The sequence below is a fragment of the Oreochromis niloticus genome, linkage group LG3 (genome assembly GCF_001858045.2).
Source record: "Oreochromis niloticus isolate F11D_XX linkage group LG3, O_niloticus_UMD_NMBU, whole genome shotgun sequence".
In the NCBI taxonomy this organism is placed as follows: domain Eukaryota; kingdom Metazoa; phylum Chordata; class Actinopteri; order Cichliformes; family Cichlidae; genus Oreochromis; species Oreochromis niloticus.
Genome location: NC_031967.2, coordinates 20,028,083 through 20,042,912, shown reverse-complemented (window position 1 = coordinate 20,042,912; position 14,830 = coordinate 20,028,083). Strand labels below are relative to the sequence as shown.

The 14,830-nt window shown below is 41.8% G+C and overlaps 2 protein-coding genes across 2 annotated transcripts in view; both read left to right on the top strand.

Moving 5' to 3' along the window:
• The first annotated feature begins 3,928 nt into the window (after window positions 1-3,928).
• On the top strand, window positions 3,929-5,918 carry LOC112845256 (diamine acetyltransferase 2-like). Its single transcript, XM_025904714.1, has 5 exons — window positions 3,929-4,070; window positions 4,176-4,259; window positions 5,052-5,153; window positions 5,237-5,277; window positions 5,441-5,918. Exons 1-5 carry the CDS (start codon window positions 3,929-3,931, stop codon window positions 5,699-5,701), a joined length of 630 nt encoding a protein of 209 aa, XP_025760499.1. The 3' UTR covers window positions 5,702-5,918.
• Window positions 5,919-14,649: 8,731 nt separating this feature from the next.
• Window positions 14,650-14,830, top strand: part of LOC100692450 (diamine acetyltransferase 2) — a 59,600-nt gene continuing 59,419 nt past the window's right edge. Inside the window, exon 1 of the mRNA XM_003449397.5 lies at window positions 14,650-14,673. The gene's annotated coding sequence lies outside the window, so the exon portion shown is untranslated. The remainder of the gene's footprint in view (window positions 14,674-14,830) is intronic.

Sequence of the window (14,830 nt, the reverse complement as noted above, 5' to 3'; positions counted from 1 at the left end):
GTGGGCGGATCTCTAACTCATTTCAAACTCAGTTCGAACCAGATCACTCATTCCCGACATGAGTCGAAGGGAACAGAGTCCAGAAACACAGTTCAGGGAGCCGACCTGGAAGCCAACAACACAAAAGTCCACAACCGAGCAATTCAGGGGGTCGACCCAGAGGGCAACGGCATGTCAGTCCATAGTTTAATAAGTCAGGGGGCTGACCACGTGAAAAGTGGCAGCAGCTACTGAGCAGCAGCAACTGAGCTACAGGCTGAGCTGGTGACTGAGTGATGGTGGTGGAAGTAGGATAGGCGGTGGTCTTGGTTCTCCTGAGCCTTCAGAACATGGGTTAACCAGCTGGACTCACCAAAACCACCAGCAAAGACAGACACAGGTGCAGGCACCTGCTGGACACCAACTGCTCCCACCCAACGAGTAGGTATGGGTGCAGAGGTCAGCGGTGACCTGGCGGGCATCACCTCAGGGGTCAGCACTGGTCTTGGCAAAGACTGGGCCGCTGCTGTCCCCACCTGAGGAGCTGATACAGGTGCAGGGAACAGCAGAGGCTCAGCTGGCCTGGAAACCGGAGCGGCGATCAACTGGGCCCCAGCCCCCCTCACCTATTGAAGGTACAGGGGAATGCTGTGCCAAGGCCGTCCCGAGAACCGGCGCAAAAACAGACAGAGGGGCAATCTCAGAAAAAAACTGTCTTAGTGATATTAACTCCCTGCTCTGAGTGAGCAAATGAAAAACATTTCTTTAAGTTCACAGACTGTGCAGATTCTGTTACCTCCAGGGGTCCAGAGTCAGCTGAGGTCAGCAACTTAACCTCTGGGGAAGCCCTGGGGGAAGTTACAGTTTCTGGATTTACAATTTCTGATTTTTCAAAACCTGTTTAGCAGACATAGAGTTTATAAGTCCAGGCTAGGAAGGAGCAGAATGAACACAGTCCTTTGTATTGCTATGCCTAGGTGGAGCACAAGTAAAACAGTCTTTTAAGTCCACAGAGTGGGAAATTTCAGCTTCAGAAAAAACAGTCTAACTCAGCCACAGAATAATCAGTCCTGGGTTTGACAGTCTTAACACACAGTTCAGTGATTTTATATGTTAGCTTTGGGTCACAATAAACAGAAAACTCAGACTCATTTGGTCTTGCCTCAAAATCAAAGCATTCAGGCACGGAAAAGGAAGAAACAGGCTATTATCCCTGCGAGGACAGGTTAGCAGTCTTTTCATTTCCAGGCTCAGACAGAAAACAACACTAGTCTCTTTCACTCACCCTGGCTGCCAACTCAGAAGTACCTGAATTAGACTATGAAGAGGAGTGTCAGCGGCGTGTTCGCTGCTTCCTCCTGGAAGAAGGAGAGGGGATGACAGAGGAGACGGGTGACGATGGAGAGGTGGCGGCCGGATCCTCCTCCTCCAACCACATCGCTGCGAGGAAAGCAGCTGGTGAATGATGGTTGGAGCACGACATGGAAGGAGAGGCATTCTGTGGCAGCGGTGTGGAAATGCTTTCCCACTATGGTGACCGCTGCTGCGTCATGGAGAGCTTCATGTGCTGCTGCCACTGCTTCGCTGCAAGCTCCGTCCGCTGCTGTGGCTGCTGCTTAGAGTCCTGGGGGCGGGTGAGCTCCGATAGCTCTCGAGCTGCGATCACTTCCCTGGCTCAGTGCAGCTTGTTAATTAACTCCAAAAATCCTGACAGCTGGCGAAGATAGGGGTTCCCCTCGACAATCGCCTCGATGGCATTGATCCCAACAGACATTGCTCATATATCTGAGGCGTGGGAAACTCGTTCATTCACCTGTGTAGTGAGTCATGCATTTTGGGTCCAATCTCCTGCCTGCCTAAAGCCTAAGCCCCTGCTGTTTTCTAGGCATTAGTCAATGATGCTCTGAGAGCTGAGAGATTTTTTGAACATTTTTGCGTTTGTCTACCTAGATGATATTGTGATACTCTCCAAGTCACCCGAGGAACATCAAGTCCACATTTACTCTGTAGTTTTATTTATTTATATAGCACTCCTCACAGGATAAGAACCACAAAGTCCTTCACAATAACTTTAAACAGATGTACATAAAACAGCACAATCGAACATGCCGCACAAATCTAGTAAAAAGCCAATCTAAATAAATGAGTCCTAAGCTGTTGTTTAAAAGAATAAATACAATCAAGGAAATGTAATGAGGCAAAGCAACCTGGGGGCCATCGCTCTAAAAAAATCTCTCTCCTCTGGTGTTTGTGGGACTACCAACAGGCTTTGATTAGATGACCTCAGGCTGCAAGAGGTAGCATGGGGTTCTAAAAGATCAGAGATGTAAGCAGGAGCATCACAATTGAGAGCTTTAAAACTAATTTCTGTTTACCTCTTTTTACCTCTGCACCAGTCCTGGTTCCTCTTGACACTAAGAAACCATTCATAGTTGAAGTTGATGCCGCCTCTGGTACTGGAGCGGTGCTCTCCCAGAGTTCAGGGCCCCAGGCCAAGCTGATTTGGACTGATCATAAAAACCTAACTTAAGAACTGCCAAAAGGCTCAATGCCCATCAATCCCTTTGGTCTCTGGTGACTGAAACTTTCATCCTGATTTGCTCTGCTTCTGTTTGTGATAATTTATTGATCCATATGGCGGTTTCTGTGTCTGTGATGAGGTCCACTATGGGCAACCGTTGAGGAGAAATGGCAAAATTGAGTCCTTTGGCTAGCACTATCTTTTCAGGTTCAGTGACATTCTGGTCTGAAAAGTTCCTTATATATTTTTCTGACTGTCTTCAGGTGTGTTTTCTTCTCTGTGTTGTGTAGGTTCTGAATGAGAAGTGAATGTTTTTGATAGCAAAGTGTGGAATTTCCTGCTTTGTCTTTCTTTTCCTTTAGAGTGTTGGGGCTGCTGAGCCTTGTTCACAAACTTGTGAACCTCTTCTACAATAGGGGAGGACAGAAGTGTTTTCAGTTCCTGCAGAGTCTGGCTAATCTTGTTCCGGAGGGCATCTATAGTGAAATGGACCTCCTGTCTTATCCTTTCACTTAGAAGTCGATTTTGTGCTCTCCCTAGAATCAACTCTGCTCTGTGTCCCCTGACCGTGGATCAAAAGCGCAAACTCTTGGGAACAACTCTGCTTTAGGAGATGGTTCCTATAATCCGCTAGTTTCCTTGATTCCTTTTCATACTCCCGCACCAATTGAGGGTGTTCCTCCTAAAATGTACAGCAAAATATATCTGTGAAGGTTCTCAGTCATTCGCGTCATCATAGTCTAAGGAGCTTAAAAAGAAAAGCATCTGGACTTCTTTAAGTTGCTTTCACCTCTCATCCGAGAAGCTTCTTCAGTTTTAGGGTCAAATGGTGGAGAGTCCCAGATTTAAACCCAGTGGGAGTTTCCCCCCAAGAGGGACAATGGACCCCCTAATGATCCTCTACCTAATCACACGAGCCAAGGTGTGAAAACGGGTGTAGGTCACAATCAGCCAAGGATTCAGGTGAGCTCATTGTGAAACCTAGCCCCAACCTATCATGTGATTTCCCGAGGTCAAATGGCCAAGGATGTAAGTGGGCGTTAAAGGCATCTGGGATGGGATCTCAACACTGGATTATAGATGGCAGACAGTTGGTGTTGTAATCCACCGCCTCTGTTCAAAGATGGTCATTCACAGTGGACATAAATGGCCTCTTTCACTCCTCTTTCAAACCATCTATCTTCTCTGTCCAAAATGTGAACATTGGCATCCTCGAAAGAGTGACCTTTATCCTTTAGATGCAGATGGACTTCACCGACAAGGTCCAGAAACTTTCACTTGAGCCAGATGAAACTATGGTGTCCTTTGATGTAGTCTCTCTTTACAGACAAAAACATGGATGTGCCATGGACTCCCCGGTGTCACCTATTGTAGCCAGCCTTTATATGGAGGAAGTAGAAAGAAAGGCTCTTGGCTCTTTTAGTGGCTATGAGAGTACCCAGCCACTGGTATGGATATATGGACGACATCTGGGTCAAAATCAAAACCCAAGAAGTGGAATCCTTCACTGCTCACATCAACACTGTGGATAAAAACATAGAGTTCACCAGGGAAAACACAAAGGATAACTGTTTGCCATTCTGTTTACCATTTTGAAAACAGTCTGTAATGTGTAACTTTAATGTCAGGAATAAGACCTGTCTGCCATTTTTAATTGTCTATAATTTCTTTTCAGATTTGGAGCAGGATGGCTTTTCCAAGAACCCGTTCTTTCATGGGCTTATCGCTGAGGTGCCAGAACAGCACAAAACCAAAGAAGGTGAAGGAGATCATGTTACACAGTTTTCACACTGCTTCAAGCTACTATCTCAACAAACTCCTAAAAGTAACTAACCGGCACTGATCTACTAGGAAAACCAAAAAGGGAAACTCAGGACAAAACCAAAGTGGTAGGATTTGCTTGGATTTTGAGGGTTACTAAAGCAGTGCATGTTGACCAGGGTATATTGTCATGGTAAGTTACAGGAGCTGTGGAGCAAGTATGTTTAGGATAAGACATCAGCACGTAAAAAATCTTGTCCGATTCAGAAATCAATTCTCTGTAAAATAGATTTTGTGGTTTTCAGTGCAGTGATACTAAGTGTGCCTCTAAGTCTTAGAGTGAACATGAAGTCTTTGTTGCTTGTCAGGGAAAGACAACAAAAGAAACAGGAAACAGTCACCTTCTTGTGAGGTTACATTTATAAACAGGAGTGCACATAAGTGGTCCGCAGGTGCGCATTTGCTGTCAAAATAAAAGACGCGCACCAGTGACATTCTAGTCTGAAAAGTTCCTTATATATTTTTCTGACTGTCTTCAGGTGTTAGGGTTAGGGTTAGAGTTTTTTCCTTTATATCATTTTTTCACTGATATAAAGGAAATGATACATAGTTATGTGTTTACAATAAAGTTTTATGCTGTTAATAATCATTGTTCTAAATATATAGAGACATTAACTCAATGAAACAACAAAACAAATGTTTATATTTAATGAATAGAAGATTTAATGAATACTGAAGCTGTTAACTGTAAATTGTAAGCTAGCTTAAAAGGATATTTTTCTTCTTTCAGGCCACACAAAGATCGGCTATGCACTTTACTTCTATTCCTACAGCTCGTTTGTAGGCAGAGCCATTTATATGGAGGACTTGTATGTGATGCCTGAGTTCAGAGGTACAGTACAGCCTCTGAGAAGATGTCTCATCATCACTGTATTTGCAGGAAATCTCAAGTAATGCACATGATCTGTCTTTCAGGGAAGGGTGTTGGTAAAGCACTAATGAGCAAGGTGGCACAGGTGAGTGAAACATCTGAATACTGTAGAGGATAAACCTATTTTCAATATTTGAACGAAAACATGATGAACAGTGTCTCAGAGGCAGCATACAGAAGAAGCTTCCATGCTAAATCTCAGCTCAGCAGTCATTCCTGTCTTCCTTCTTGGTTTTGCTCTCCTGTAGCTGGGTCTGGCTGCTGGTTGCCACCAGCTCAACTTCACCATCCTGGACTGGAACAAACCATCGATGGACTTTTACCTCAGCAAGGGCTGCTTCAACACCACTGCTACCATGGGCTACCACTGCATGCGCTGCGAGGGGGAGGCACTAAAGTATCTGGCTCAGCTTTCAAACAACCCTCATGACCTTTTGAGCTCTGCAGCCATGAGGTCAGTCCATGCAATGCAGGGATGGAGCACCACTCAGTGCCCTTCCAAAACCTAACTTAAGCTACTACAACTAAGTAGGTTGTCTAAAGGTCTGTGCTCATAGGCTCGCAGTGCAGCACGCCTTTCAAAATGAATAAAGTTCAAATATGTCTATATACACATAAATGGCATAAAATTAGTTTTCTAATTGAGTTGCAGTTACATTTTGGCTCTCAGGCAGTGGATGTTCCAGTCCTGAGAGGATTTTTATAATAAAGTGTATAACATCATAGAATAAAGCTAATTTTATACATTTCCCCTGAGCATGTTTTTGTCTCAAGTTACCAATAAGTCACATAATTCAGACAATGTCCATATTTAGCAGTTGTTAGAGGTGGGAAGTAATAAAGTACAAATACTTCATTTTTGTACTTAACTGAAAATTCTACTTATCTGTCCTTGCTGGAAAAAGTTGTCAGAAGAACTTGTTACTTTTACGCTCTACATTGTAACACAAATATCTCTACTTTCCACATTTTATAGTTTCAAAACAGGCACTCTACCTTAAGTTTAGCACATTTAGATGAGTTATTATCATCACTGAGAACCTTCCAGACATCAAACATCTATGTGAACCTGAAAAGCATCAACAGCACAAGGCAGTCCTGTTGCTTTGTCCATCATCAGAGCTTGTTGCACATGATGAGTTGAAAGCAGTAAAATCATATAATTTCTGCATCATTTATAGAGCTCTACTCAGGGGTTAAAGTGGACTGGAACAAAGTGGACAGTATTTTTGGTGCAGATGTAAATAAGTTCTCGTTGCAGTTAGGGCTGGGTGATATGAGGAAAATCTATGGCTATGTCACAATACACAATATATATCAAGGTATTTTTAAATGACTTCCAAAAACATGCTGATTTTTCTTCTTCAGGCCTGCTGAATATGATATAATTATCATATTCAGCAGGCCTGAGCCTTGAGGGTGTCCCAGAGCAGGCCCGGAGAAACTTCAGGGGTTGCATTATCCTTTAAAAAATGTTTGAGCTGATCAGTTAAAAATATTTCGAATTTTGGGTCATGAATCAAAAAGTTATTAAATTTCAAGATATGAACCTGAGGGACAAGATTTAGATCATTTAACTGACCAAAAACTGGTGCATGATCTGGTTTAATATTACCTATTGTACAACTCAAAATATTTCCCAATGATTGTTTGGGGGTGAAAACGAGATCAATCCTACTACTCATTCTATGAACATTTCTTGTTTTAAGCTTATTTGTTTTGCAAGGAACTGAACTCTGTTTGCAACTGAACAGCTCCACTCTCTTTTCTCCACAGTCCACTCTAAAACAAAAGTCTCCTGTTTCCCTTTCCAAAAGCCCTTACAGATTCATCCATATCTTAGTTATTTGTTACAGACTTCTCGTGGGCCAAGATCACCAAATTCCTCTTTCTTTTATGTAACAAAAGTAAATGATCTTTACTAAAATCGCTGTGAGTACAAGGAAGGAAAGCTGGGGGCGAGGCTTTGTGTCGGGTCTGACAGACAGCCTGTCGGCTCTATGCATCAGCCAGGCTCACAGAGAAAAACACCTCTCTACCAGACTGAAACTGTGAGAAGAACAATGGACTAGTCCCCCATTGACAAATATAGATGTATTTTGTTGTTGTTAATTATCTCACGAGTCACTGTTACTCCCGTCAGCCACCACGCAAACAAGTTCTTTGTTTACAGATTTATTCCAAGTTCACCAACATGATCGCTCATTGTCGTCATCGTGAGAACTAATTAAAATAAAGGCAATTACATTTAGAAACATGAGAGTACCTCGAACATAAAAAATATAAACCTACTTTAGTTTGTCTCACATATTCAGTGGAATTAAATAACTTAAACCATCACGTGACATGGTTTGCAATAACACTGTTATCAAAACAAATCCAGCAAATAAACGTGTAGAAACATAAATACCTGTTTATCGAGGTTTCATGGAAACTCAACTTAACAGACACACTAAACGCACCTCATTGCCTGCCATAGAGTAGTTCGGAGCCGCACTTCATCTCAAAAAGGTGGGTTCATAAATTGAATTTCTAACAAAAACAATGAAGAACATTAAAATAATTCACTGTCAGTTACAGTCGCTATGATTTTGAGGACAGAGATTAGCTGCTTAATTTTGTTCTGCCCTGCCTACTGACACCGGGTCACTTGCATATTAACAGTGATTGGATGTTTAGCTGAGGGGGGTTCTCTGCCTAGTGCTGTGTGAGCCTGCGCACAAACAGAGCACGGAGGGAAAGAGCGAACCAGATGTGAAATATATCATCTCATTTGTTCCTTCTCTAGCGGATTTTTCAGCTACTGTAGTAAATCTTGTTCATATTGAGTTTGTGGGCAAGCTATTTATTTATTTCTCAACTTCAAAAAGTTTGACTTAAGGGGGCAGGACGTTTGTTTAAGGGGGAATTGCCCCCTCTTGACCCAGATTTCATCCATAACGCAGTGCGTCGCATAAGAACCCCGCAGGACGTGACAAATCCTCGGGGTGTTACGCCTCGGGAGTGAGAACACACTTTTATTTCATTCAGACATTCAACACAGGGAAGCTTTTAATCACTGGCTTGCAGTGAGTTTGAGGGAGGGTTAATGATTCCAAACAGAATTGTAAAACTTAATTAATATGTTTTTTGATTATTTTTCTAAAATGTATTTCCCATTAGTTTTATTACACAGTTGACTCATAGTCTCATGAGTCATGTAAATATCCCAAGTCATGACATGCAACAAAGCCTGTTGGGTATCCTGCAGTTTTAATTTTTATTTCAGTTAACTATTTTTTTTACACACCTGGTTTTAGTTTACTCTCATCACCACTTGCACTCCCACAGAATAAAATCGCTTTGCTGCATGGTTAACTGTTAACATAGGAGTGATTTACAATTTCTAGCTCCCCCTGCTGACAAAGAAGCATATTTTTTATTATTATTTTTTAGTGAGCATTGACACGAAAAGGTAACCCGAATCCAATATTTTGGAGAAAAACAAAATGGAATTTTTGATGTGATTTTTGTTTGTTTTGTGGCTTTTATCCCCTGATTCCCCTGGTTAGGTCTCAGACTGCTCAGTGACTGTCAGAAAGTCTCCTTATATTTCAGTTTCATTGTTATAATTGTAGGGGTAATACATCCATAAGTTTCTACTTTGTTGCTTTTACGACAGTCCAGCATACTTACGGTGCGTTCACACCGAACGCGATAGAGGCGGCCAGAGCGTCAGGTTTACATGTAAAGTCAATGGAAAGAGCGCGATGACACACGATTGCGCGTCCGGTGAAAATTCGGAAGCAGATTTGCGTCGCGAAAACGCCAAAACTCGTGAAACGTGCGCCAGTGTAGCGCGTCTGGCGCGTTTGACTCGCGAAAAAAAAACACGCGCGTGAGTTTTTGTGTTGCATTTTGTGCACACGCGCGTATGGCGCCAACCGCTCGAGTTGGAAAATCTGAACTCCGGCGTCAATTCGCGCCGCGACAACCAATCAGGAGGCTGGTGACGTGGCTCTGACCTAGGTACTGACGCCTACTGTCCCGCTATTTTCCCACTGATGTACAAATACCTTTCCGCCAACAAGATAATGTGTTTATTCAGAGGACATCTGCAGGAGAAAGTCGAAGAGCCTCAGGGACACATATAATAAGGAGAAGAGGACAGAGAAGAGGAGTGGGTCTGCAGCAGGATCGGGGAAGAGATGGAAGTTCTTTGCGGTCATGGGGTTTCTGGACCCCTTCCTCACCCCGCGGGAGACTAGTGGCAATATGGTGCGGACCGTGGAGAAGTTCCCCCCGAGGACCAGGGACAGCCCGGAGAGGCAGCAGGGGAGTGTCAGTCAGAAGGACAAGGTTTACAGTGAATTAATGTAGGCAGTTAATTTATGCATGTTGTAATATAGGAATATATTTTGTTTAGTAATAAAACAGTATACAGTGGTCCCGCTGTTCACCCTTCACATTTCGCTGATTTTTGTTATTGCACCGTACAGCTTTCAACAATGCGCATTGCATTCTGCAGCCTGATTGAGAAATCTCCTCCGTGTCGTGTCTCCTGCGCTTGCCAAACTTATCATGTTTGGTTTTGATAACCATCACGTCCAATAGAAAAACAGCACAAAAACACTCATAACTATGACCCTCATTCGGAGATACACACCTGCACCGCGAGGGAAAAAGGAGCACGAAAGTGGCGCCGTAGACGGAGAAAAAGCGCGGCATAATAAAACTTCCTCCCACATTCCTCCCACATTTCCGGTTCACGCGCGTCAAAATATGCAATTTTGACACGCGATGGATTTTTCTTGGACACGCGTTGAGGTGCGAATGTGCACGCATCAAATTAGGGGCGTTTGGGGCGTTTTCGCTCCGAACGCGATAGAGGCGGCAAGAGCATCAGGTTTACATGTAAAGTCAATGGAAAGAGCGCGATGACACGCGATTGCGCGTCTGGCGAAAATTCGGAAGCAGATTTGCGTCGCGAAAACGCGAAAACGCCTGAAACGCGCGTCAGTGTAGCTGTAACAGTTGCTATTGTAATGCAGTGTATCACCACATGGCGGCGCCTTCTGTCTCATGACTGGTGTGTCACCCCCTTTTTGTTCTTCTTCGTACTCTCCCTGTAATGGATGCTCCCGTGTGTACGCGGACTAGTGTGCTCTCGTGTAATGTGTGGTAGAGGTAACACTTTTATTTTTGATATTGTAAATAAATGAGTACTTTTGGAAAGTCAGAAGCTGTAGCTCATTCGCTATCCACCTGCACACCTCCGCGGCTGGCTTCATCTCCACCGCACGTTACATAGCGCGTGGGGCGCGTTTGACTCGTGATTTGACGCCGGAGTTCAGATTTTCCAACTCGAGCGGTTGGCGCGATACGCGCGTGTGCACAAAATGCAACACACAATCTGATTTTTTTTTTTTTGCACAGTACAGCATTGCATTCTGCAGCCTGACTGACAAATCTCCTCCATGTCGTGTCTCCTGCGCTTGTCAAATTTATGTTTTGTTTTTATAACCATCATGTCCAACAGATAAAACAGCACAAAAACACCCATAACTATGACCCTCATTCGGAAATAGACACCTGCACCGCGAGGGAAAAAGGCGCACGAAAGTGGCAGGCAGATGAAGACAAAACACGGCATAAAAATACTTTTACGTTTTGCAATCTACAAAGGTTTGTACTTTGAGAATCAACTTGTGAGAACTGTGACTAATGTTCATGTGTGTGGGGAAAAAAGTGTATGAAGTGCGTGGCGAGGGGCTAGTTCTTCTGACAACCCCTGCTGCAATAAATGAGGGACCACTGTATATACTTTCGCTATGATTATTGTATTCAACCTGTTAACATTTAATATTGTCTTGACAGAACCAACTGATTCTGCAGCAGAGCATCCCCTGTTGCTTCTCCTTGCTCCCCAGTCCCTGAGCTCCTGCACCCACAGGTATGCATCAGATGTACAGCAGCACTGATAGCTTTTTACTCAGTGGGATTCCCTTGTGATCACCTTTACTAAATATCTACAACTAATCTGATTATATCCTGTTTTTTTTGTTGTTGTTTTTTTTCAATGTTGAAATTAAAATCTAGTAGCAGCCTTCTCATTTCTTTGTGTTTTGTGCTGTTTTACAGGCCCAGAGAGGAGGACAGCTCCGAGGCAGATGAGGGACTGGTCCCAGGACGGTCCATCGGCGGTGGAGCTGGCCATCCTGGAGTTCCTGAAGAGGCCACGCCAGTCTCCAATGGAGCATTTCCTCCTCAGCCTTGTTCCTGCTCTGGAGAGCAGCTGGGTCCTTTTTATTCCTGTCTCTCTGTAAATACTTATATTTTATATATTTACGTTTAATGTTTTTCTGTTTGAGAATTTTAATATTATTTCAAATAAATTTTTATAATGACTAATGTCTCAGTTCTACTACACAGCAAATGTTGGCACACGACTTGACACATGTAGAATATACTAATACAGTGGGATGCAAAAGTTTGGGCAACCTTGTTAATAGCCATTATTTTCCTGTATAAATCGTTGGTTGTTACAATAAAAAATGTCAGTTAAATATATCATACAGGAGACACACACAGTGATATTTGAGAAGTGAAAAGAAGTTTACTGGATTTACAAAAAGTGTGCAATAATTGTTTAAACAAAATCAAGCAGGTGCATAAATTTGGGCACCACAAAAAAAGAAATGGAATAAATATTTCGTGTATATCAATGTGTACGTCTCCTATATGATATATGGGGTGCCTTTGGACGTGTTTCCCATCCAGAGCTCCACAGCAGAGAGGGAAGTTCCAGCGTTCCTGGAATCCCTCTGTGATGGACCGCCAGTCTCCAGGTGAAGGTTGATTAAAGATGATGAAGTTGATGAAAAGATTGAACACACAATACAGACAGACTGAATGCAACGCGGGAATATCTATGAGAGGAAAAGCACTGCAGCGTAATATAGTGTTAAAAATGTGTGGTGTAAGTGCTTTGTTCTGTTAGATTGAAAAAGACCTAATATATTTATAAAGTTCAGTCTATTTGAAGTCAGGAAAGACAAAAATGCAGAACATGTGGAAATCTAGTGCTTCTCTTTAAATTAATATTTAAAAGAAGGTTTTAGTGTCTGAGAGTAACAAATAAATATAAAAACAGAAATCGAACATGAGGTTAGTCTACATGCAAATTTGACATGAAGTCAGCAAGTACAAATAGGTGCTCTGTTTTAGAATCACATATTAAGGAACATTTAAATTGTATTTTAAAAAAAACAATCAAGGAATAACGTTGGGTATAAGAATTTATATATTCAATACTGATGCTCATCGAGGAAACACAAACTTTTACAACCCCCCCTACCATCCATGCACACCAGTCTGAGAGATCTTCCAGGAATGAAGGAATTCTCTCCCATACAGGATGCAGTTTTCCGGACATCTGATTTGTCAGGAGGCAGTGATTTCAGGCCTCTGGGCAAACACCAGATATAACTTTTCCAGGTGTAAAAAAAGGCGTACACAGATCGTAATAGCAAGTGGATGTTGTTCTTTTCTCTTTTTTTAAGATTTCTAAATGAAAAAGTATTTTCAGTTTGTAGAAATTATCAGCATTTCTTGACAGTCAGTGCCTGTTTTTGACTTTAAATTTGTGTCTGTTTCAGATTAACAGAGAATTGTTTTTCAAGGCAGGAGAGTGAAGGACGGTCACTGGTGATGGGAGAAAAGTATTTGAAGGCAGAGAACTGAGAGAATGTATTGTACTCATCCCCCTGCACTGAAGATGACAACACAAAATCCCATTTCTACAGTTTTTGTTCTGATGCTTTATTATGAATTGTAGTTTCCATAAATTAGCAGTTGCCATGCCACTTTTAAACTGGCTCAGCTAGGCAGACAACACACAGTGTGAAGATCCAGCGACGCTTTCAACAGTAAAACTTTAAACTCTTTGAACTCTTGAAACAAGTTTATGCTCCTCACCACATGATCAACAGTTTAATTTGCACTCTAATGGTAAATAAAGTAGATGAGTTAAGTCCTTTGGCTACTTAAAGTTAAAAAAAACAACATTTTTTTAAATTTTTATTTATTTAGCACCTCTTTAGTCAGGAGATGTTAGCACTTGTTAGCATGGTAGAGTGGCTCGCTGTTTGGTGGACAAAGCCCATCTCCATGAAACAAATCCCTCACTGTTAGACTAAAATTATATTTATTTTTTATATAATGATGCTTCTTTACCTAAACGTTCGTGTCAAAGTTTGGTTGTTCTTTTTAAAAATTCATTTTAGATGGATCTTTGACTGGTTATTATTTTGTGTTTCATGAACAGAGATAAAAAATTACCACCATGCTGTGCATGCATGCTGCTGTGTACTGTGTATTTGTATTAACTGATATAACAGGTTGTTTGCTTTACCAGTTTCTCTGAATTACAATAAACTCTAGATTTCCTGGGACTGTGGCAGCGGTCACTACCTTTGGTTTCCATTGCTTGGACTGAAAGGAGTTAATAATAAGCTACACTGGGCTGCCAGACTGGACTGTCAAATTTTGGATGGATACCAAAGAATCAGTTAAATTTCAAACATTTGTTTGTGGATGAGTTCAACAGATGTGTATTAAGCTAACAAAAATAGGCAACACATCAGATGAATATTAACCAGCACACATCAGTGAATTTATTCTGTTTGACTTATATTTGAAGCTACATTTCCTTCTGGATCTTTTGTTTTGTTTTGGTGTTTAACATATGTCTAACATTTCAAAAACACTTCTTTGTCTTCCGGAGTCAGAGAGGAAACAAATTATCTTCATATCAGTCATAAAAAACACTGAAGCCTGGTTAATACATCTCTTCTTCATGACTACTTTGACTTCTGGGAATGTTTACAGTTAACTTAACACTTTAGCACATTTGTTATTTAGCACTTTATAGTATATTATTTTCAAAAGTCTTTGATGATATGTAAAATGGAAATAAAAAGAAAATGCACTGTTGAAAAAATAACCAAAAACATGTGTAATGTTTAGAAGCTTAATTAGGTTTATTATTATTTTTTTAAACATGACTTTTCAGAAAAAAAACCAGAGGGAAATATTTTTTTTTATGAAAAAATGAGAATGTAAGGCTGAATAAACTGACTCCAGGTTCACCAGACTCATTTTGTGTTTCAATATTACTCTCAGCAGTGAGATATTCAGGTTCAGTAATCATTCATTTTCCATAGCATGAAGCCCCAAGTGAATGCCCTTTGTTAAAATATCCCTTTATAATTCTGATCTGCTCTTCCATTCTTTCAAAGTCAGTTTTAAATTCACTCAGGGACACTGCTGAGAGTAGTATGTAGGTTATATAAAGCGTTCTGATGATGCATTCGCTTCAGCAGTCACGGCACACTTCTCTCTCTCCCCCACAGTTGGATCGATATCAGATTTTTCAGTGTCACACATTCCAGCCTACATGAGTGTATCCAGCTGCAGAGCAGCGGGGGGAAAGTGGTTCCAGGCAGGGGCGATTCTAGGATCAGAGCTTTGGGGGTGCTGAGCACCCAGAGAGCTGCCCAGCCAGGCAAGATAAACTTTACACGTCACGATGAGACTTCTTCCCTGTCTCTGTGAGTCCCTGCATCCTTAAATGTCTCCAGTTGTCCAGAGTTCCCTCT

Coding starts and splice junctions, on each gene's coding strand:
- LOC112845256 (XM_025904714.1), top strand. CDS start 3,929: ATGAGAGTACCCAGCCACTGGTATGGATATATGGACGACATCTGGGTC. Junction 5,154..5,236: donor TGTGATGCCTGAGTTCAGAG/GTACAGTACAGC, acceptor TCTGTCTTTCAG/GGAAGGGTGTTGGTAAAGCA. Junction 5,278..5,440: donor TAATGAGCAAGGTGGCACAG/GTGAGTGAAACA, acceptor GCTCTCCTGTAG/CTGGGTCTGGCTGCTGGTTG.